The 22,199-nt window shown below is 40.3% G+C and overlaps 1 protein-coding gene across 3 annotated transcripts in view; it reads left to right on the top strand.

The window, feature by feature from the left end:
* Nucleotides 1-22,199, top strand: part of DENND5B (DENN domain containing 5B) — a 173,589-nt gene that overhangs the window by 65,634 nt on the left and 85,756 nt on the right. For 2 of the 3 annotated variants that reach the window (XM_037033884.1, XM_037033738.1), the window contains exons 2-4: nucleotides 6,178-6,243; nucleotides 8,967-9,076; nucleotides 18,163-18,829. In XM_037033884.1, coding sequence (XP_036889779.1) covers nucleotides 6,178-6,243; nucleotides 8,967-9,076; nucleotides 18,163-18,829 — 843 coding nt within the window. The remainder of the gene's footprint in view (nucleotides 1-6,177; nucleotides 6,244-8,966; nucleotides 9,077-18,162; nucleotides 18,830-22,199) is intronic. The other variant, XM_037033822.1, reaches the window with a different exon arrangement.

Here is a 22,199-nt window from a genome sequence, read left to right as displayed (position 1 = left end):
TATGGTTGCCTTTTGTGCGTCCCCTGCTGGTAGTTAGCCTGCAAGGAACCGGCCTGCAACCCAGGCATGTGCCCTGACTGGGAATCGAACCGTGATCGTCTGGTTCGCAGGCCCGCACTCAATCCACTGAGCTACACCGAGAATGAGTTCTTTAGCAATAGGAGATTTGTTTTACATATGATAAAAATGCAATATAAATAACAACAACAATACACTCTACCATAAATAACTGGATAAATGACTCTCATAGAAGATGGGTATCTAATAATATTACTAATGCTTTTACTACTACTGTTACTTCTTTATTACAGTAATAAAGTAATTCATATGTTACATATGCAGAACCTTTGCTTAGAAGGAATTGTGATTTGTCCCAGGTTATTAGACCCCAGGCCTTTCAGCCAGGATAGAACCTTGTTTTCTTGGCTATGATTATTTTTTGAAAATTACTTATGTATTCTTCAGAATAATAAAAACCATTTCATAAGCACCAATGAACACATGATATTTATTTGATCATTAACCTAAAAAAACTATGGAACCTTTCCTCTCAGAGAGTTTTGTGATACCAGTTATAATATTTAAATGACTTTTAAAAATTTTTTCTTGTTCCATGTTTTTTTCTACAAAAGGGATAGTATGACAAGCATCGATTAGAAGCAGTATGCTTTGTTTATTTCTCATAATCAGAGGACTGTAGGTGCTGGATTCATTATAAGGTAATATTTATAAGTAAATAATCTGCTCTTGTGTTCTGCTCTTGGTGGTAGGATGCACAGTGCCTGTTGGAGTTTGACCGGTCTTTGTCCTGAGTTCCTGGAAATTTACTTGGATCAGTCAGTATCTCCTGTCTTTTAAAAAACACACCCCAAACCTTCCCTCCACCCCATATTTTCCTCCAGTATTATTCATTTTTCATCTTTCCAGAGAAACTTTCCAGAAAGTTATTTACAGTCTCTGCCTCTCCTTCCTCTCCTGCATTCTGTCTTGGAACTGCCCTGCACAGGTCTTCACCCCTTGCGTTTCACAGAAACCTCTTTGACAGGGTCACAGTGTTTCCCATGGTATCCGCTCCCTCCTTGTTAAACCGTTTCCTTTACTTGCCTTCCGTGATGGCCACACTTCTGTTTTTTTCCCTTCCTGGCTGCCTTTTCTCATTTACCTTTTTGCCAGCTCCTCATCCTCTTCCCAGCCTCTTATTGTTGTGTGAGTCTCCTTAGGGCTCCGACCCTGGCCTTCCTTTCTTCATCCACATTCATTAACTAGGTGATCTTATCCAACCCTGTGATGTTAAATACTATCCGTTTGATATTCACCCCTGAATTTCTGACTTTATCCCCCAATTTTAAACATTTTATTTATTTATTTTTAAAGAGAGGGGAAGGAATGGAGAACAAGAGGGAGAGAAACATTCATGTGAGAAACATCAAATGCTTGCCTCTCATTTGTGCCCCGACTGGGACTCAAACCCATGACTTTTTGCTACGCAGGACAATGACCAACCAACTGAGCCTTACTGGTCAGGGCCCCTCTGAATTTTAAATTCATATATCTAAATGCTTACTCAAAAAATTTCCATGGAACCCTGGCTGGCATAGCTCATTGAATGGAGCACGGACTGTGAACCAAAGGGTTCGATTCTGAGTCAGGGCATATTGCCTGTGTTGCAGGCCAGGTTCCCGTTAGGGGCCATGTGACAGGCAACCACACATTAATGTTTCTTTCCCTCTCTTTAAACATTTTTTTTCACTTGGATATCTAATAGGCATTTCAGACTTAACATATTCAAAACTGAATTCCTATTGCAGGACCCACCCCCAGCCCCCTTCCTCTTCCATTCCTCTTTTCAGTGAATAGTTACGCCATGTATCCAGGTGCTCACACCAAAATTCCTAGTATCATGATATCCTTCTTGACAGCTCCTTTCTCTCACACCTGACCTGCCAGCAAGTCATGTCTTTTATGCCTTCAAAATGAGTTAGAATCTTATTACTTCTCACCACCCCAGCTCTGTTTCCCAAATCCATACTGCCATCATCTCTTGCCTAGATTATTGCGGAGCCTTCCTCGTTGGTTTCTTTGATTTCAGTCTTACCCACTACAGTTTGTTCTGTTTTAAATGCTCCAGTTCCTTCCCATGACAACTTAGCATTAAGTCGAAAGAACGTTCTCACCGTTGGCGTACAAGGTGACCTGTTTTATCTGGCCCCTGATTACCTCTCCAGTCTCATCTTCTGCCACCTCACCCACATACAGCAGTGTGCTGGCCTCTGTGCTGAATCTCGGCCGTGACAAGCTATTTCCTGCCTCAGGAATTCTGCACTTGCTACTTCCTCTGCCTGAAATACTCTTTCCTGAGATAACCTCATGCGTAGAATTACGAGCACAAACTCTGGAATCAGGCTGCTTAGGTTTGAATTTTCCAGTTGTTTAACCTTGGACAAGGTAGTTAAGCTTATTGTGCTTCAGTTTCTGTATCCAAGAATAATCACTCTAGTTTGTAGAGTGATTATGAGGATGAAATAGGATGATACATGTAAAGCACTGAGACTAACACTGCCTTATAGTAAATTCTGTGTGTTAGCTGTGTTGATAATTATTACTTCATCAGTTCTCGACTTACATGCCACCTGCTCAGAGATGATTTAAATAGTGGTAGGATCATCAGAATAAATGATGAATGTGCCTCCTAGGGGAATCTGCTTTGAAGAGGACAGCTCACTGTGATGGAAACGCAGTTCCTGTGTACAGGTGGACATCACAGTCATGCCCCTCATTTTAGTTTCCAGCCTGTAACTACATCCCTCCCCACCCCTTTCTCTTTCCCTTTTCAGTCTGTTTTACAGGACTGACTGCTGCTCAGTAGTTACTCTCCCAACTGCAGCTCGTGCCAATTCAGGTTGGCTCTTTGGAGACAGTTGGAAACCTGTGGGGATAGACTCATGAAAGAGAGGAGTTACTTCACCACCACGTACATCTTTCCTTTTTCTTTTCCTCAGTGTGGATTTCATGGGCAGCACCCAGAGTTCTCCATTTCTTCCCCTTGCCTTTATCAAAATGCTGAGGAACAATTTTTTGCTTTGAATATTGTGTCCTTTTAGTACCTGTGTATGTTGTTTTGTATTGTGTGTTTTAACTTTCCCTTTAGACAGAAAAGGAACAAAATGTTAAAGGGACAGAGCAGAAGAGATTAATTACCTTTTAAAACTCTCCAGCTGTTTTCATTGTTCCTATCAGCAAACTTCCTTTCTTTAAAACAAACTTTTTAAAAAACTTTCTGGTGTCCGTCAGCCATAGGAGGATGGGGAAATACTGTGGACTTGGCCTTGTTTTGCAGAGAAACACCCTGGTCAGAAGTAGTCTGTGGTGGAAGTGGAAAATGAGGGAGGGAACTCAGGTGGGGCCCTGGAGTGAGAAGGCTAGGAGAGGAGATAAGTGAAGAAATATTTAACAGGGCCTCCCAGGCTGAGAGATTGCTCCGAGGTTCACAAATCTCACCAGTTCCCCTCTACCTGCAACCTCTTGCACACACTGTAGAAATCCTTAACAGTGTCTTGGGTCCTTAGTCCCAGTGCTGATTGAGAGGAAGCATGGAGGAGGTGTGAAGCCAGATCTCATGCTCCCAGCCACGGTGACGAGTACGGTGTTCCTGGTGTTTTAGCACCATTGCTTATGTACAGTTCTCAGTGTAACTGGTCAGAGTAAATTGACCTGGAATGACTTACATTTGCTTTTTTTCTGTGATGAAATCAGAAACAAACGCTCTCCGAAGTAATTGGAACTATACTGGTAAATATTCCTAGGGAGACCCTGAACACAGCCAGGAGTGTTCACCTTCACTGGGGCTGAGCAGGCTTTAGATAAGAGCTAGGCAGAATTGTTAGACCAGTTAGTGGATTGGTTTCCCTACTTGGGTCTCGTTTTTGTGAGAGTGGTATTTAGCATCATTTGTAAAGTCCATGCTTGCTTCTCCAGATGGGGACATTTCAGAGTCAGGTTCTAATACTACTCCACCCGGCTGCTGCTCTACTTAGTGAGTAGTTGTTATGTGTGCCAGGTAGAAAGTGGGAATACTGTGCTGTATGTTTGGTGAGTGCTGTCTGCTTCTTGAATTCTTCATGCTAGTGCTAATTGTAATGACTGTTTGCCTGTAAAGTGTGCAGTGTCCTGGAGGTGCGGGCTGACTTGTGTGCCCTCTGGGGCAGCCCTAGCCAGGGACATGACGCACTGCATGTGTAGGGGGCTGTTCAGAGGCTGCTTTGGGCCTCTGTCCCTGATGATGGACATCAGTTCACAGTCCCGGCTGCCCCTGAAGATCCAGATAACTTGGTTATTTCAAGGTGTTTTTAGTCATTTATAATGAATCGGTTGCTTTACTCCATCAGTTCAGGAGGTCCACAGGCAACTTTCCTTGGCCGTTGAGACCCTGCATTATGGTTATTTGACTCTTTAAAGGAGACTCTGACATCTCTCTTTTAAAAATATTTTTTCATTTACTTTTAGAGAGAGGGGAAAGGAGTGAGGATGAGCGGGAAAGAAATATGCGAGAGATACATCGATCAGTTGCCTCTCACACACACCCCAACTGAGGCCGTGGCCTGCAACCCAGGCACATGCCCTGACTGGGACTGCAGTCAACAAGCCTTCGATGTGAAGGCTGGTGCTCAATCCACTGAGCCACACTAGCCAGGCTAACATCTCTTTAAAAATGCCTAAAAGTTGTAGATATTTAGGAAACCTACAATAGACATCCAGAAGTTTTAACACTAATCAATGCTGCTAAGCTACAGGGCTCTGGTGTGAATTTTTTAATAGCCTGGTCTTCACTGTAGTAAACTTTCCTCCAAACGTTGACACTTGTTACTTGACATTGTTTAAATGGATAGCTCTGGGTGGTGTGTCTCAGTGGGTTGAGCACCAGCCTGAGAACAACAAGGTCACTGGTTCAATTCCCAGTCAGGACACATGCCTGGGTTATAAACCAGGCTCCCAGTTGGGGACAGGCAAGAGGCAACCAACTTCTCTCCCACTTTTTCTCCCTCCCTCCCCCTCTCTGTAAAAATAAATAAATAACAACTTTTAAAACATAATAATACATGAGGATAGTTGATTAAGTAGAGTCTTGATCTAGAGCAAACTTCAGCTTATGCTTGCACGGTAATTTATAAAAGGTAGACTATTTTTAATATTGGAATGTAATTTTTAGAGCAGTCTTAGATTAACAGACACATGGAGAAGATAATACAGTGTTCCTGTATCACCCAGTGCCATCCACACCTATAGTTTTCCTTATCATTAACATCTTCCAGCAGTCTGATACGTATTACAATTAATGGATGATTTCTGATACATTTTCGTTAACTGAAGTCTATACTCTATTTAGATGTCCTTCGTGTTTATTTTATGTCCTTTCTCTGCTTATTTTATGTTCTTTGCTGATTGGAGGAGCCGATCCAATATACCACTTATATGCAATCGTTTGTCATGTCTCCTTAAGCTCCTCTTGGCTGTGACAGTTTCCCAAACTTCCCTTGTTGTTGATGACCATGACAATTTCGACAAGTATTCATGAGGTACATTGTAGATTCCTCCTCTTGGAATCTGTCTGGTGTTTTTCTCCAGATTGTACTGGGGCTGTAAAAAATCATATGATGAGACTATGTTTAGCCTTGTAAGAAATTGCCAAACTGTCTTCCAAAGTGGTTATACCATTTTGCATTTCCACCAGCAATTGAGAGTTCTGTCACTTGAATACTTATCAGGGAGTCAGTTTTTCTGGACTTCAGCCATTCTGATAGGTTGGGATACAACTGTTTAATTTAATCTTACTGTCATTGTGTTATATCTGACTATAGAAACTTTAGCTTTCTCCTGATATTTCTCTTCAAATTAGCACTAAGAATGTGTGTGCTTCGCCCCCATTAAATAACAGTTGCAATGTTTAAATAACATTTCACTTATTACAATAAAATACAATAATACATTCTCTTTGCTTTCTTATGGAAAATAGCTTGTAAGCTGCCTGCTATTGGTGTTGCATTCCAGTGATGGTAATGTCTCATGTTTAATTGCTTTTGTTTAACTTTTTATTCTCATTTTCCATTCTTCAAAGTCAATTTTTTGCTTTTTTTGTTTGTTTGTTCATAAAGCTTTTTTTGTTTCTGTTACATTATGTAGTTTTGTACCAATGGCTAGAAGCAGATCGTCCTGGCAGGAGCCAAGGTGCTGCAGATGCGACCTCAGGTAACAATAAAAAGTGGAGGTGTCAGAAATCAGTATTCCGATCCACCCAGTTTTGCTCAGGCAAAACATAAGTATTGTTTTGTATTTCTGTTTTCTCATGTGCATTTCAATTTTCCTAAAGACAGCCCTTGCTTCGAGCCTTGAAAAAATTATCCATGAGCCTTTCTTTAAGCTCTCTTGGCAGATATGTCCTGTTTTCTTACAAGGCAAGACTTCATTGCAGCTTAGATTTAGTGGGAGGTTACTTGACAGTATTACTTGAAATTAACTCTTGTGTAGTTGTAGTGAGGGATATTAATACTTGCACAAATTTATAATCCTTGTTCTTTTCAGGATAATGCTCGAAAGGTGGATTTTAAGTGAAGGATGCTTATATATAATTTCCAATCCCTGGGAATCAAGATTCTTAGACTGATTTATTTCTCCTGCTAAGTCCTGGTCTGAGTTAGAGGTTCAGGAAACATGGCCTCAAAATGAGAAGATACGGTCGTTTGCCCATGCCGCATCTCCAAAAGGCACGTCCAAGATTTTCTTCTCTGGCATGTGCCAGTAGGAATAGCTGCATCCACTTATTTTTAAATCCCTAACAATGTTACTAGAATCTTTACATGGTTGTTTCTTCCCCTAATTTCTTTCAAAACAATATTTGCCAAGACAGCTGTGTATATAGCAATGATCTTTCCTGTTGCGACCCGCCCTCCGCCCCCTTCTTAGCAGTCTAATAAGTGGTGGTGGTTCTGGTTTTCTTTTGTGAGATTCGTGTTTCTGTGTCATGGGCTCTTTCGGGTTTTGTTTTTGTGAGACTTTTTTCTCTCTGGAGGTGGTTTTCTTTCTCTCTCTTCTGGTGACTAATTGAGCCTCAAGAGGGTGTGGTGTTCCTTAGTTAAGAGAACAGTGATATTGAAAATGGCACTGTCATGAATTTTCTGATTTATCTCCTGTCCCATTAATAACTTGATATATGAATGAAGATACTGTTACTATTTTAACTGAACTCAGGCAGGAATTTATTAAAAGGTAAGTGTTGACAGGAGTTGTATTGTGTGTATGTGCTGTTTCTTCTGCCCCACAGTGTTTCCTATTTTATTTACATTTCTGGATAATAAACATAAGCATTTTGGGTGTATGGGGGTGGGGAAGGGGTTTCTTGACAGCTGTGTGTTTTCTGAGGACATCCTGTTGCTGTCTGTCCATAGCACAGTCAGCAGATGGACCTTTAGAACCAGGAGGGAGCTTCTTTTAATTTTTTTCTTGAAATGAACCATTTTGAGCCCTAACTCTTTTCTTCAGACACATTAATTCACGGTCAGCTTCACATTTTTCCATTGACTTTTTTATGTTTACACACCGTGGAAGCATTGTGCAAAAACTGATGAATATTCTCTAGGGGTACCTTTAGCATTTTTCTTCTACAAGTGAAAGCTCTTTATCTCTCAGAAGATGGAAGTATGGGGTAGAAAGATACAGAGATGAAATGCTTGCCTAAATAAGTAAGAGGAGCCCAGAGGAAAGTGATCATTAGCCAAGGGCTTAAATTAGAAACAGTAGGTTACTTGCAGTAAATCTATGTAAATAATGTGCCTTTATTCAAAAAAGTTCCTGTGTATTTTATATTGCAGTCTCCAGCAAGACTTTAGAGTGTGATTTTTTCCCCTCCTTCTGCGATCTGTTAAAAGTTTTGCACTTAAAAGATGTTTTAATATTCATATTTTTGTATTTTTACCAAAAAAAATGGAAACTGAGTCTGACTCTATGTCCAAATGTGACTCATAAATTGCTTTAAGATATTTTTACTTGTACAAATAAAAACTGGTAAATGTCAGTTTTATCTTTTGATATGAAAGGTCATGTTTGCCACTTAAAAAGCAAGCCTAAAAAATACAAAAAACACAGTAGCCAGAATAATGTTGCTCCAAGGTTTCTAATTCCTAAACCTCAACTTTTTGGCACTGAGAATTTAAGATCCATCCACATTAAAATATTTTTTGAACCTAAAGCTTTTGTAGGTAATAGGTCTCATGAGAGTTAATCTGGTCAAGGAAATAAACAGCTGAGTTGACAGCTATTACTAAATTTTCTTACATATAATAAAGTGTAGCCTACTCTTCTTTCCACATTTTGACAGGTTATGAATTTGGCTTGGAATAGATTGTTTCTTTTCAGAGTTTTGTGTGTTTAACGTGTTTTGTCTACTAAACTAGACAACTCAGTAATGGTATTTCCAGTTCTGTTAATTCTGTTACTGGTGAAAGCTTGGAGATGCAGTCACATTTATCAGAGAATTCTGTGAAAACTTAAGCCCATTGCCTCCTTTGAGCATTGTACCATGTACAAAATTCTGGGATCATAAGAGGTGTGATTAGCTTAATTCAGGATGTTTCTTTAATGAAATAAATGTTCCGAAGTAGAGCTTTTTATCACTGCATATCAGAGTGAGGACAATAAAATTAGGTTACAGGCGAGGATTATTTGGTCATATCTGATTTTTAGTATCGGTTGTCTAGCCAGGTAAAGGTCAGATTCTAAATTCTTAAATGTGGACCTCTTATTAAACAGTTCTTTTTCTGTTGTCCATTGAAAATTTTACATTGCGGACTGTTGGAAGTAGAAGTTGAATTAGATTTCAACATTATCAACTAGTGTAGCTACAAAATAAAAATAAAACTGTGATGTGCTTTTGAAAAAATTCTAGATATTAACTAATTGTTAATTATTTGTTACAGGTGAAAATTTTGACCAGAGTCCTTTGAGAAGAACATTCAAATCCAAGGTTCTGGCCCACTATCCTCAGAATATAGAGTGGAACCCTTTTGATCAAGATGCGGTGAACATGGTATGTGTTTTTCTTTTCCTCCTTAGTCTTCTTTTTATTTTATTACGATGATAATAGTGACTATTTTGAGTTTTCTACATTATTTCATTTAATTTAATCCTTTATAGTTTTATACGAGAATACCCTCATGTACACGTGTGAAAGCTGAAACTCAGAGAGTTTTAGTCACTTGCCCATAGTCCCTATGGCAAATAAGCATATACAGCAGACCCTCTAAGCTCATTTCCTTTCCTACTATTAAGCTGTGTTGTGAGTTTACACTAATTAATACATAGATGGCTTTGATGAACAGTGATATTACTTTGTCTTCCTGGAAAGAATCCTGATGGAAGGAGTATGATTACAGTTTTCAAATTTCAAGGAATGTTGTATGATGGGCCTGTAATTCATCATAGTCATAAGTAGGAAAAGGAAGTCAAGTGCAGCATTTAGACAGTAGGAGTTTGTTTATAAAAAATTTGAATTAATGTAATGAATTACCAGTGGCGATTGTAAGTTCTTTACAGATTCTTGGGCATAAATAGGTCATGTTTTCAGATCATGTAGGGAGGGTCCTATTTAGAAGCCTGGATAATATTTTGGGCCTAATGAACTCTAGGATCATCAAAATAAGGGGCCCCAAAGTGAGCAAATTAGAGATCAAGAATGATCAGTACAAAAATGATTAAAGTTGGACTAAGAAACTGATCAGTACAGATGCCTGCTAGATACCTCATGTATGTTCCATTCACATACATGCTCACATGTACCCAGTGAGGACTCTTAACTCATTTCATAGAGGTTAAGTTGCTTGTCCAAAGTTGTACAGGGAGTCTCAGAGGTTAAATTCAAACCATTTCCCCTCTGGTTCACTTTTTGGTCTACCGTCATGCTGTCTCCCCTGAAGAAAAGTTTTGACTTGCACCAAAATGATATGGATAACACTGTACCTTTTTGGCATTTCTTTTTTTTTTAATACATTTAATTGATTATGCTATTATAGTTGTCCCAATTTTTCCCCATTTGTCCCCCCTCCACCCAGTACTCCCCCTTCCCTCCAGCACACTCCTCCATTAGTTCATGTCTGGATCATGCATGTAAAAACTCTTTGGCTACTTCATTTCCTGTGCTGTTCTTAACATCCCCCTGTCTGCTCTGTACCTACCCATTTGTACTTCTTAATCCCCTGTACCTTTCTCCCTATTCTCCCCTTTCCTCTCCCAACTGATAACCTTGCAAATGATCTCCATATCTGTGGTTCTGTTTCTTTTCTGCTTAGTTGCTTAGTTTGTTTTTTATATTCAATTGTTGATCATTGTGAATTTATCACCATTTTAATGTTCATAGTTTTGATCTTCTTTTTCTTAAGTAAGTCCCTTTAACATTTCATATAATAATGGCTTGGTGATGATGAACTCCTTTAGCCTTACCATATCTGGGAAGCACTTTACCTGCCCTTCTATTCCAAAGATAGCTTTGCTGGATAGCGTAATCTAGGTTGTAGGTCCTTGCTTTTCATCTTTTTGAATATTTTTTGCCAGTCCCTTATAGCCTGCGAAGTTTCTTTTGAGAAACAGCTGACAGCCTTATGGGAACTCCTTTGTGGGTAACTGTCTGCTTTTCTCTTACTGCTTTTAAGATTCTTTTAAGATTCTTTCTTTATCTTAACCTTTGGCACTTTAATTATGATGTGTGTTGGAGTGGGCCTCTTTGAGTTTGTCTAGTTTGGGACTCTGTGCTTCCTGGACTTGCATGTCTATTTCCTTCATCAAATTAGGGATGTTTTCTTTCACTGTTTTTTCACATAGATTTCCAATTTCTTGGGCTTCCTCTTCTTCTGGCACCCCTATGATTAGAATGTCGGTATATTTGAAGTTGGCCCAGAGGCTCCTTTGCCTGTCTTCTTTTTTTGTGTGTGTGGGGGGGATTCTTCTTGCTGTTCTGATTGAATGTTGTTTTCTTCCCTGTGTTCCAAATCATTGATTTGATTCTTGGCTCCATCCTCCCTACTGTTGATTCCCTGTGAATTTTTCTTTATTTCACTCAGTGTAACCTTCATTTCTGCAGGGTCTTTTTATGCCATTGAATTACCCAGCGAGTTCCTAGAGCATCCTAATAACCAGTGTTTTGACCTCTGTATCTGATACATTGCTTATCTTGGTTTTGTTTTGTTCTTTTTCTGGAGTTTTATTCTGTTCTTTTATTTGGACCATATTTCATTGTCTCCTCATTTTGGCAGCTTCCCTGTTTGTTTCTGTGTATTAGGTAGAGCTGCCTTGACTCCCTGTCCTAGTAGCGTGGCCTGTTGTAGGAAAGCACACCCCTTAGTGGGATGCGTTCAGAGCCTTAGACAGAGCCTTAGACAATTCCTTGGGCAGGGCATCCTGTGTCAACCCGGTTGATGGAGTCTCAGATATGGTGTCACTACTCTGCTCTGTTGGAGAGGGCTCAGAAAAGGGAGTTTTTTATTTTTTACTTTTTTTTAAAGATTTTATTTATTTATTTATTTATCTTTAGAGGGGAAGGAGAGGGAGAGAAACATCAATGTATGGTTGCCTTTCGTGTGTCCCCTGCTGGGAGTTGGCCTGCAGGGAACCCACCTGCAACCCAGGCAGGTGCCCTGACTGGGAATCGAACCGCGATCGTCTGGTTCGCAGGCCCGCACTCAATCCACTGAGCTATACCAGCCAGGGCTGAAAAGGGAGTTTTAATCTGGGAGGAAGCTGTCCCCCAGCACTTGCCCTGGTGCCAGACACTTCAGTTTCTCCCCATGTGTCAGTGATGCCCTTCCAGCTACTGCCCCAGTGCTGGAGCCCAGAAGGAATTAGTCTGCAGAAGTCTTAAGTTCATTGTGGGTCCTTTAAAAGGAGACACCCGAGAATCCTGCAGTTTCTTCTGCTGCCCCAACTGCCGTTGGATTTTACAGCCAGAAATTACGGGGACTTACCTTCCTGGCACTGGAACCCTGGGCTGGATCCCTTGCTCCCAAGGTGCCCCTCGTGGTTTTTATCCACCACACATGGGTGAGGGAGCACCCATTATGTCTCCATGTCTCTGCCCTTCCTGCCCATCTGGATGAATGTGAGTACTTTAATTCCTTGGTGGTTGGACTTCCGTAAAGATCAGTTCCTGATGATTGTGGGTGATAGCTGTTTTATATACTTGAGGTGTAATTATTGCTGTGGTTGTGGGAGCAGGTGAGCCGAGTTTACCTGTGCTCCATCTTGACCCACTGGTATTTCTATACCACAGTAAACCTGTGCACCAGCAAAAAATTAGCATGCTAACTTTCCTAAGGGGAGATGCCTGAGCCACTCGGCACCTGGGCTTTGATCCGTTGCAGAGCACAGCGTAGTCACTTCTCTAAACTGCCTCCCAACACCAAAGTAATCAGAGATGCTGTTTTGCTGGAAGTTAATACTGTGTGGAGTCCTGCCTCACCTTCGAAGACAAAACTACAGGTGGTAAATAACACAACCGTTATTTATATTCATAAGACTTGGAGAAACACAGACAAGTTTCTGACTAAAATAGTCAACACACAGCAATGACAAAAAATAATTTATCATCTGCTTAACACAGCAAATTAAAGGAAAACTATTAAAGAAAATAGTGTCAAAATGAAGCAGTGGGAAAATGGATGAGAATGTAAGTAGATTTTAACACTTAATGCTCTTAAATGAGTAAGATATTTTGAAGTATAAATCATTCTGTGAGAAACCAGAATAGTGTCCAAAATGAGGATCTGAACAATAATGTAAACCCACTGACATTTGGAACCAAATACTACACTTCATGTGTTTTCTTTCTTTAATCATTTGAATGGATTTTACAAGTGTGATATTTGTGATAGCTTTTGCCTCCACTGCAGAACATTCCTTTTTAAAGTTAGTTTCCACCTTCTTGCTCTGTCTTTGGTATTTTCTTTACTCCCTACCTCACATAGGCCTGTGTTTCGATGGTTAAGCATGGCACAGCATTTTGTTAATTGCTGCAGATTGAGAAGGATTTTCTAGCACTCCTTGAAAAATCTCTGAAAAGAAAGCATCCCGCCAAATTAGTCTGCATTTGGGTCATAGATTTACTGCCCATAATTTCCCCTTTGACTTGTTGTAAGTGCATTTGTATGAAGCTGTAATTTATTCCCACCTAAAGCTATAAAGCTTTGTTCTTGCCATTAGCAAAACTCCACTCCAACGAGTCACCACCTTCTATAATATCAGTCAACCCTCTAGGAAGCAACAGTGGTGCTTTGAAATAAGTCATTCATTTTACACCGAAAAAGTACCCCAAAGCAGTGAACTTTATGAAGTAACAAAATTCTATGTGTATGAGTGCAATGCAAATATAATAGAAAGTAGATAAAAGTGACAGGTGAAATTATTTCTGAATTAATTGCTTTTTATATCTCTTGGTTACTGATTCAGAGTTTTTTATGGGGAAAATGCGAGTATTATAAAACAGAGAACAATACGGCAAACAATCTTATGGCCACTTAGAACTAACATGTCAACATCGACAAATTGCTTCAGATCCATACCTTTCCTCTTAAATGAAACAAAATACTACAAATAGAGCTGAAGCTTCCTTGCCTTTGCCTCCATTTCAGATCTCTTTGAGAATGTACCTTGGCATCCCTGGTTGTTTATGCAATGTTCTGGTAGATAATCTTATTCTTAAGAATGTAGTAAACCTAGGAGTTGTCAGGAAGAGAATATGGTCAATACCTTTTAAGCAAGTTTTGTATGTCTGTCCTAAATTAAATATCTGATACGTGGTATTTCCGGGAATTAAAAGGGCAATAACTATTATACAGCTCTTTACAATCTATAAAACTGTAACTTTACAATTTACTTTCTACTTTGATCACAAAGACGGGTGGAATGGAATGATGAGCAAAGAGTAAAGGGTAAAGTGTTGGCTGGAGAAAGGCTATCCAGAGAGGCCCATCTTGCAAGATTCAGAGGAAAAGGGTGCTCTGCATACTTTAGACTGGGCAGGAATTTGAAATGGATAATCCTTAGTTACATTAATAGGCTTGGCATTAGAATGAGAGTAAGCACTGATTTTTGACCCACGTTTATGTCTCACAGTAAACTCATAGGAATGGGATTCCAGTCCAGTCATTGCTGGGGGAGCCCACTTGTTTTCTGAACATTACAGCTAGAGTATCACACTCATACTTAGCATGTCCAGACTGGGTTCACAATCTTCCCACCCACCGTGGTTAGTACAACCATCTATCTGGTTGCCTGAGTCAAAACTGTAGTGTCATCCATGAAAATTCCCACTTTCTCTCTCTCTCTCTCTCACACACACACACACACACACGCACACAATCAGTTATTTATCTACTTCTCTCCCTTTCTCCACACACACCATAGTCCAGACCACCATGCTCTCGCACCCGGGCTTCTACAGAAACTGCTGCTGGCCTCCTGCTCCCGTCCTTTCCACTCCTCACCCTGTTGCTTCTGCCTGTGCTGCCACTTCTCTGAAAGGCTCTTCTTCGCATAGTGAATTCTTACTGGTGCTTCAGATTTCATTTTAAACACGATTTCCTCAAAAAAACCCATTTCTGACCCACCTCCCACCACCCTTTCAACATTTAGTCAGGTTCCTTTAGTTTCTCGTAGCACCTTGTACCTTTCGTAGCATTTATCACAATTGTAGTTAGTTAATTATGTAGTTAGTTGCCCACTCTGTCTCTCCTGTTATAATGTAGGCACCACCAGGGCAGGAACTCATGGCTGTATCCCTGTCTTGGCATATAGCAGAGGTTCAGGTCATCGAGTAAGTGAAGGACTGTCTGCCTGTTTGCAGGACTGCAGTACTTTCCTCCCCCGTCCTTGTCCAGTCAGGTGTTGCCTGCACTGCAAACCCGTCTCTTCAGCAGCAGATAGGTGCTCTCTCTCCCCTATTTCTGTAACGTCTTAAACAGCCCGTAGCAGCATTGATCACATCATTTTGTCACCACTGGTTTTTACAGGGGGGAGCAGAAGTAGGTTTACAGTTGTGAGTACCTGAAATGGGGTTTATTCTTGTATCAGTACTTATTGGTTACTGTATTATTTTCCATACAAACAACTGTAAACCTCTTTTGTTGCACCTTGTATGTCCGTCTTTCCTATTAGACGTGAGCTCTCTGAAGTAAGGATTATTTTCATATTTGTCTCTGAGTTACCAAGGTCTAATGCAATACGTGGTCTAAACCAAATATTTATTAAGGGAAGAAAGGAGGGAAGAGAAGGAAGGAAGGCACACTGATTAACTCTTTGAGAGTTTTCTGAGTAATTTCTCTTTCATTTGTGTGATGAGAGGAGGGCATAGGAGTCATAGAATACTAGAAAAAATGGAAAAAGGAATTATTAAACTTTTAGCCAGGCTTCCTGAAAGAGTCCAGAGAGACAGTTAGGGACATCTGGCCCCTCAGACCAGAAGATGCACACAGCGTTGTGAGCCCCTTTGTCTGACGTCACCTGGTTGCCAGTGGTGACCTGGTCCACATTAATAACTCCTGAGTTTTTAGTTGTTTTGAGAGAGTGACGTGGGGAGGCAGGGGTGGGTGTTGTTAGTGAATGGCAATAGTAGGGGTGACAAGAGATTGTTAAATGCCATAGGTTTTCTAAAAAATAAACCTGGTGATTAATTAAACAATTCTTCTAAAAATGAAAATGCAATTTTCCAGGCCATGGTTCACAGATTAGAAATACAATTTTTACTTTTTTTGACTTGTAGGGAGAGAATTTAAGAATTCTTATATCTGTTGTCTATAGTCTAAAAAGTCATTCTTTACTTCGAATACAACTTTTGGCAAGGTTTCCCTGTGAATGTTTGAGTGCATGCTCAAGAAAGCTACAGACCCTTAAGGGAATATTTGGCAGCTGTTCAAAAACAGTTCAAGCTGTTATCTTGTGGTCTGTGGTGTCAGGAAAGCCTATCAATTAAACTTAATCTTTATGTTGACTTTGGAGTCATTGTTTCTTTATTGCCCACTGATGTAAAAAGAGAGCTACAGACTGAATCAAGAGATGAATTTAGTCTGATCCTGTAACCCCCAGCTTTTGTTTTGGTTTGTTTTCTTGTTCATTCATTCAACAAATAGTATGTGTTGTGCACCATGCTCAGCAAGCCTGAGTTTAGCATGGAGCAAGAGTGATTTCAGCTTTTAGGGAGATGAGAGGCCCTTGGAGGGTTTTGAGAAGAGTGACAAGATCTAACATATTTAAGGATCCCTTTGGCTACATAGGAGGAATAGATGAGGGGGAACAAAGGCAAAAGCAGGGTACTGGTTATCAGGCAAGACAGGAATGTGACTTTAGAGAGGTAAGAATGAAGGGAGAATGAAGTCATTTGTTTCTGAGTGTATCTTTGAAGGTAGAACTGGTGGTCTTTGTTGATGGGTTGGATAATGGGATGAGGAAGAAAAAGAGAAGTCAAAGAGGACCCCAAGGCCCTGAGGCGTCCGTGATGCCTCCTTGGGACCCCTTTGAAGACCACTGCCCTTCAGTGCAGGAGGTCGATAAGCTGAAGGGCACGCCTGATTTTGTCCCTCTCCAGACAAAAACCCTCCCAAGGCTCCCCACTGTCCTCCTTAGACTCCCGACAAGACTCACCAAGACCCTTCATGACCACGCCCCTAATTATTTCTCCTGCATTCTCTCTCACCTCCCTCCACCTTATGCCCTATTCCTCACCCTCCATGAGTTGCACTTCCTCCGGCCCTGGATTTCTGTCTCCTGGGCTTTCACACATGTTGTTCTCTCTGCCTCTCCTCGCCCAAGACCTACACTTACATTAGGCTCAGGTTGCTGCGTGGATTTTTCTTCATTTTTTCTCTAGTAGCTTGCCTTTTCTCACTTATGTTTTTATGCTATGTTTTTCTTATAACAGCCTGTATTTACCCTATTACAGTGTTTCCAGTACTTTATAGTTTATCATTTTCTAATCATCTATCATTCTTACTGGACCGGAAGCTCCAAAGGATCGAGGACCATGTCTCTGTCTCAGCTTGTGTCTCCATCAAGGGCCTAGCTCATAAAAGCAAGTTAGTGTTTGTCGACAGTTTGATTAAAATGTGTGTAGCTTGTAAGGTAAATTGCAAAGTGTTTTCTTGGTAATGTGGGGATGGATTTGGGAGAACCTCTTAGTTTTACACCAGATGGATGATCAAGTCTGGGGGGGAAAATGTAATGTAATAATGTATGGTAAAATTATTTCTATGCAGAAAGCATATTGTAATATAAAAATAAAAGGGGTATATAAAAACACTGATCATGTTAGGGTAGTTGAATTACAAATTTTGTTTTCTTTAGTATATTTCAAATTTTCTGGAATTTGTTTCATTTCTTTTAAACTATTTTTAGGAGAGTCTCAAAGAATCAATTGTAATTTCTTATGCATTTTAAGTATCTTAAATATAACATCTTTAACTCCTCAAGTAATTTTATTCCCAAATTTGACTGAATCCTGGGCAGTTCCCAAGATCTTGTGGGCGTGTCCAACCTGCGGCCTATGGGCTGCATGCGGCTCAGGATGGCAATGAATGTGGCCCAATGCAAAATCGTAAAGTTACTTAAAACATTGAAGTTTTATGTGATTACTTGTCACAGTGTGTTTAATGCAAGATGACTCTTCTTTCCGTTTAGCCCAGATATGCTCAAAGGTTGAGCACCCCCGAATCTAGTGAAAGTAATCTAAAATGTCTGGTTTCTACTTCTGCTTCAGTAAATCAAAAATCATCCCACCTTCAGTTTATTTTTTGAGGATGAAGAAGTATCATATTGCTCAAAATAGAGAAAATAACTTCTTATTATTTTGTATTTAACTTTTTTCTATTTATCAGATGAGCCCTTTACCTATTTGCCTATTCTTTTGAAACATCATAACTCCAAGAATAGTACTTAAATATTTGTCAGGCGCCCTATCATATGTTGTCATCAAGTCACTGATGTAGCAAATGTTGGCAATAAAGAGACTGTGGCTTAGAGAAGTTAGGTGACTTGCTAAAGGTCACAAGCTTGGATAGAGGCTCACAGGCATTTTTTCTGGTTTGAAGTTACTCATGGCAGACTGCATTCTGATACTTTTTCCCCCTTCCTCCACAGCTGTGCATGCCGAAAGGGCTGTCCTTCAGGACACAGACTGACAATAGAGACCCTCAGTTCCACTCATTTATAATTACTCGGGAAGATGGTTCTCGTACCTACGGTTTTGTTCTCACGTTTTATGAAGAAGTTACGAGCAAGCAGATCTGCACGGCCATGCAGACGCTCTACCAGATGCACAACGCCGAGCACTACAGCAGCGTCTGCGCGTCCTCCTCCTGCAGCATGGACTCGCTGGCCAGCAGCATCGACGAGGGGGATGCGACGTCCCTTTTGAAACTCCAGCGGTACAACTCCTATGACATCAGCAGGGACACCCTGTATGTTTCCAAAAGTATATGTTTGATCACACCACTGCCCTTCATGCAGGCCTGCAAGAAATTCCTTATCCAGCTTTACAAGGCAGTTACCTCACAGCAGCCACCACCCTTGCCACTGGAGAGCTACATCCATAATATTCTCTATGAAGTGCCCCTTCCACCTCCAGGGAGATCGCTGAAATTTTACGGTGTTTACGAACCCATCATCTGCCAGAGGCCTGGGCCCAGTGAGCTCCCCCTCTCCGATTACCCCCTTCGAGAGGCCTTCGAGCTCCTGGGATTGGAGAACCTGGTGCAGGTGTTCACCTGTGTTCTTTTAGAGATGCAGATCCTTCTCTACTCACAAGGTAGGTCTGCCCGAGGTTTTTAGTCTCCTAGAAACAAGTACTTAAGCTCTCCTGCTCTGTCTCCACGGGGTATATTATTAGATCCAAATTATTCGTGGTCAGAAGTCTCTTCTGGTTTGGGTGAAAGGAACAGGTGTAGGTGGGACCAGAGGCTGAGACGTTCCATCTCTTTAGGGTGGTGGTGACTGCAGAGAAAAACAGGGAAGAATACAGAAGCAGTAACTTGGCTTACTCGAGTCTATTTATTTTTTAATGGAAATCCCCCTTTTTCCTGATAATACAGAATTACCCTAAAAGAAACATTTCTTTTCATAATGAGAGTAAAGAGAATCCTGTTACTACCAGGAACATGTGGACTTCTCTTTTTTAACAGATTGGAAAGGTTCACATCAAAACTCAGCTGATATCAAAAGGGAGAAACAAAATTGTTAGAACCCTGCAGCTTCCTAAGGCAGCAGTTTTCATCCTTCTTCACCTCCTGGCACACACAAACTAATTCCTAAAATTCTGCGGCATACCAAAAGATACGTATTTTTTGCTGATCCAACAAAACAAATAGGTATGATTTTGATTGTTCACATCACATGGCTGTTTTTGTGTTGGCCGCCATCATCTTTTTATCTGACAGTCTAAGGGGAGAGGTTACTGCCCTGACCGAACACTCAGGTGCTGCATGTTTCACAAAGTCATGTGGCGCGCCCTCGAAGATCGCTGGCTGTCCTAGGGCCCTGGACTCTGAATCTGCCTGTGGGTGGGAGGAGGGAGACAGCTGTGACACCAATACAGTAGTCTAACAGTTCCACCAGATTTATGTGGGGTTTTTCCCTTTAGTAACCCTAGAAGGAAGTTATCTTGATGTCATTTTTCATTCAGAGTTCTTCCAACACAAAATTTGGGTTTTATTTTACCAGTACAAATATGACTCTGCAGAGGAAATAAATGATGTTTCTTAATGGATAATGAGTTGAAGGAAAGGATAAAACGGTACCTGTGCGTTGATGAGTCCTCCGAGAAATGCGGCTCACATATTTGGGTTAGCATTTTGCTATCTTAATTCAGGCTGACAGAATCGTAGTGTGAACTCCTGACTGCTGCTCTTGGGCTTATTTTACCACTTTTTGTTTTTTCTTTTCTATTTTAAGCTATAAGTGAGACTGAGCCAAGTAGGCTATATTTGTCCTTACCCATCTTGTGTGTATGTTGACACTATTTGTGTGTTGACAGCCCTTCACGAGGCTGTATTTTCTTTGGTTTTATCCTCCATAACATTCTTGGATAATGAGTTCCAGTGTCTCACTGCTTATTGTCAGGAAATTCTTCTCTGATGGCCAGTCTAAGTGCTTTCCTTTTCTTGAGCTCTCTCTTTCTTAGAGCTCATCATTACTTGCAGATCACCCCTTTGTATCCGGAAGATTTAACTCTTCCTTCCTTTCTATTTCTTCCTTTCTTGCTTTACTCTCTGAAGTGGGTAGGCCTGGGTTGTTGCTGAAAGGGGCAGGAGCTTGGAGCTTAATACCCTCCGCTGTATTCACCCAGTAGGAAAGAGAATTTTAGATGCTAGATACACAGGGCATCTACAGGGTCATTTAGTTTATTGTCCTGATGTTCTGCCTGGAAAGAGTATTGGTTTTTGAAGTCATAACAATCCTGAATTCAGATCTCTGCTCTGTCACTTACTGACTGGAACCATGGACAAGTTACATAATCTTCAGTTCCTGTCTATAGGGATAAGAGTGTTTCTGTTTTCTTCTTAATTCCTCTTTCTCATCACTGACTGTGAAGTCTAAGAAAACATGTACAGAGCCCTGGCTGGTGTAGCTCAGTGGATTGAGCCTGCAAACCACATGATCATGGTTTGATTCCCAGTCAGGGCACCTGTCTGGGTTGCAGGCCAGTTCCCAGCAGGGGACCCACGAGAGGCAACCATACATTGATATTTCTCTCCTTCTCTCCTTCCCTTCCCCTCTAAGGATAAATAAATAAAATCTTAAAAAAAAAAAAAAAGAAAGCATGTACAGAATACTTTGGGCATAATTGCCTGACTACAATATGATATCCAGTGGCATTGTAATGACTAGTTTTACTAGTCCTATCTAATCCTCTATGAATTATGCTATTTTGAATTATGAGGGTCAACTATATTACTGTGTTTAAAGTATAACCCTTATTCAAGATTGAGAACCTAATAAATATTATCTTTTATTAAATGTCATGCTTTTTTTTTAAAAGAAAAAACCTTCCATTACGACATTTTCTGTTTTAAATAGCACTGCACGTCTCATTGCTCGTAGTCTGCCCCAAGCTCTCATCTTTCTGCTCTTTTTAATCACCTTGTCACACCTAGCTTATGGGAGCCTGTTGAAATGTTAGGGTTGATTAATATATATCTGTTTATTTCAGTTTCAAGTGAAGAATGATTATTTATGAGCATGTTTTGTACTCAATTTCTTTTTTGGGGTAACCTATGTCAAGAAAAAGAGTGATTCCTGAGATTATAGAAATATATATGTGTGTGTGTATTTGTGTTATACAAAAAAAGTCTCACAGAATACTTTTATAATTATTTACTGTAATCACTCTATGTTAGGAATCACACTATAAAAATGCCTTGTATGCTTTACTTGTTCATCCCTACCTCTAATCCTCTCCACAGTGAGTTAGTGCTGGTATTGGTGTTTTATCCAGGAGGAAATTGAGGCTCAGGGAAGCTTAGTAATCTGTCCAGGGTCTCACAGCTGTTACATAATGTCGGGGAGCTAAATATAGGACTCGGATGAGCCCTTAGCCGCTGTGTCTGCAGAGCACTTAACCGCTGTTCTAACTGTCTTGGGCACTGCACTTGACCTTTCCTTGTCTGTCTCAATATTTTTATAAACTCACTCTGCACATCTATTGTAAAGGTACCACGCTAAGTAATTATAGAGTAAAAAAATGAAAGCTCTGTAAATGCAGGTTTGAACATTGACAGTGTCTCTCCCATTAGAGAAAGACATTTCATTTAAATGAATGAAATAAAAGAATCATTAGGTTGATTTGTACTCTGGTGCCCTTCTTCATTCTCCCTGACTGTGTTAAAGGGTTTTTAATAACATCTGATACTTCATTTCTTGTTCAGTGATAAAGCTATGCCATAAAATTTTGAAATATTGCAGGTGCTAAAAATATTACCATGAAACCCCAAAGTAAATCAAGGTAGATGGATTTCAGTGAAGAAATTGTCCTCCTAGACGGATTTGAAATGGTAGTCACAGCCCATTTAAACAGATTCATTCTGTTATTTAGAGAGCATATACATCACTGTCACTTTGCTGTGTTAACTAGCTAGAAATTTTAGCTGGAGAGTGTACCCAGGAGGTAACAGCTTTTTTCT

Source organism: Sturnira hondurensis, unplaced genomic scaffold (genome assembly GCF_014824575.4).
Source record: "Sturnira hondurensis isolate 20B ecotype Veracruz unplaced genomic scaffold, ASM1482457v3 Scaffold0000362, whole genome shotgun sequence".
Taxonomy (NCBI): domain Eukaryota; kingdom Metazoa; phylum Chordata; class Mammalia; order Chiroptera; family Phyllostomidae; genus Sturnira; species Sturnira hondurensis.
This window is presented reverse-complemented; position numbering and strand designations above follow the sequence as displayed.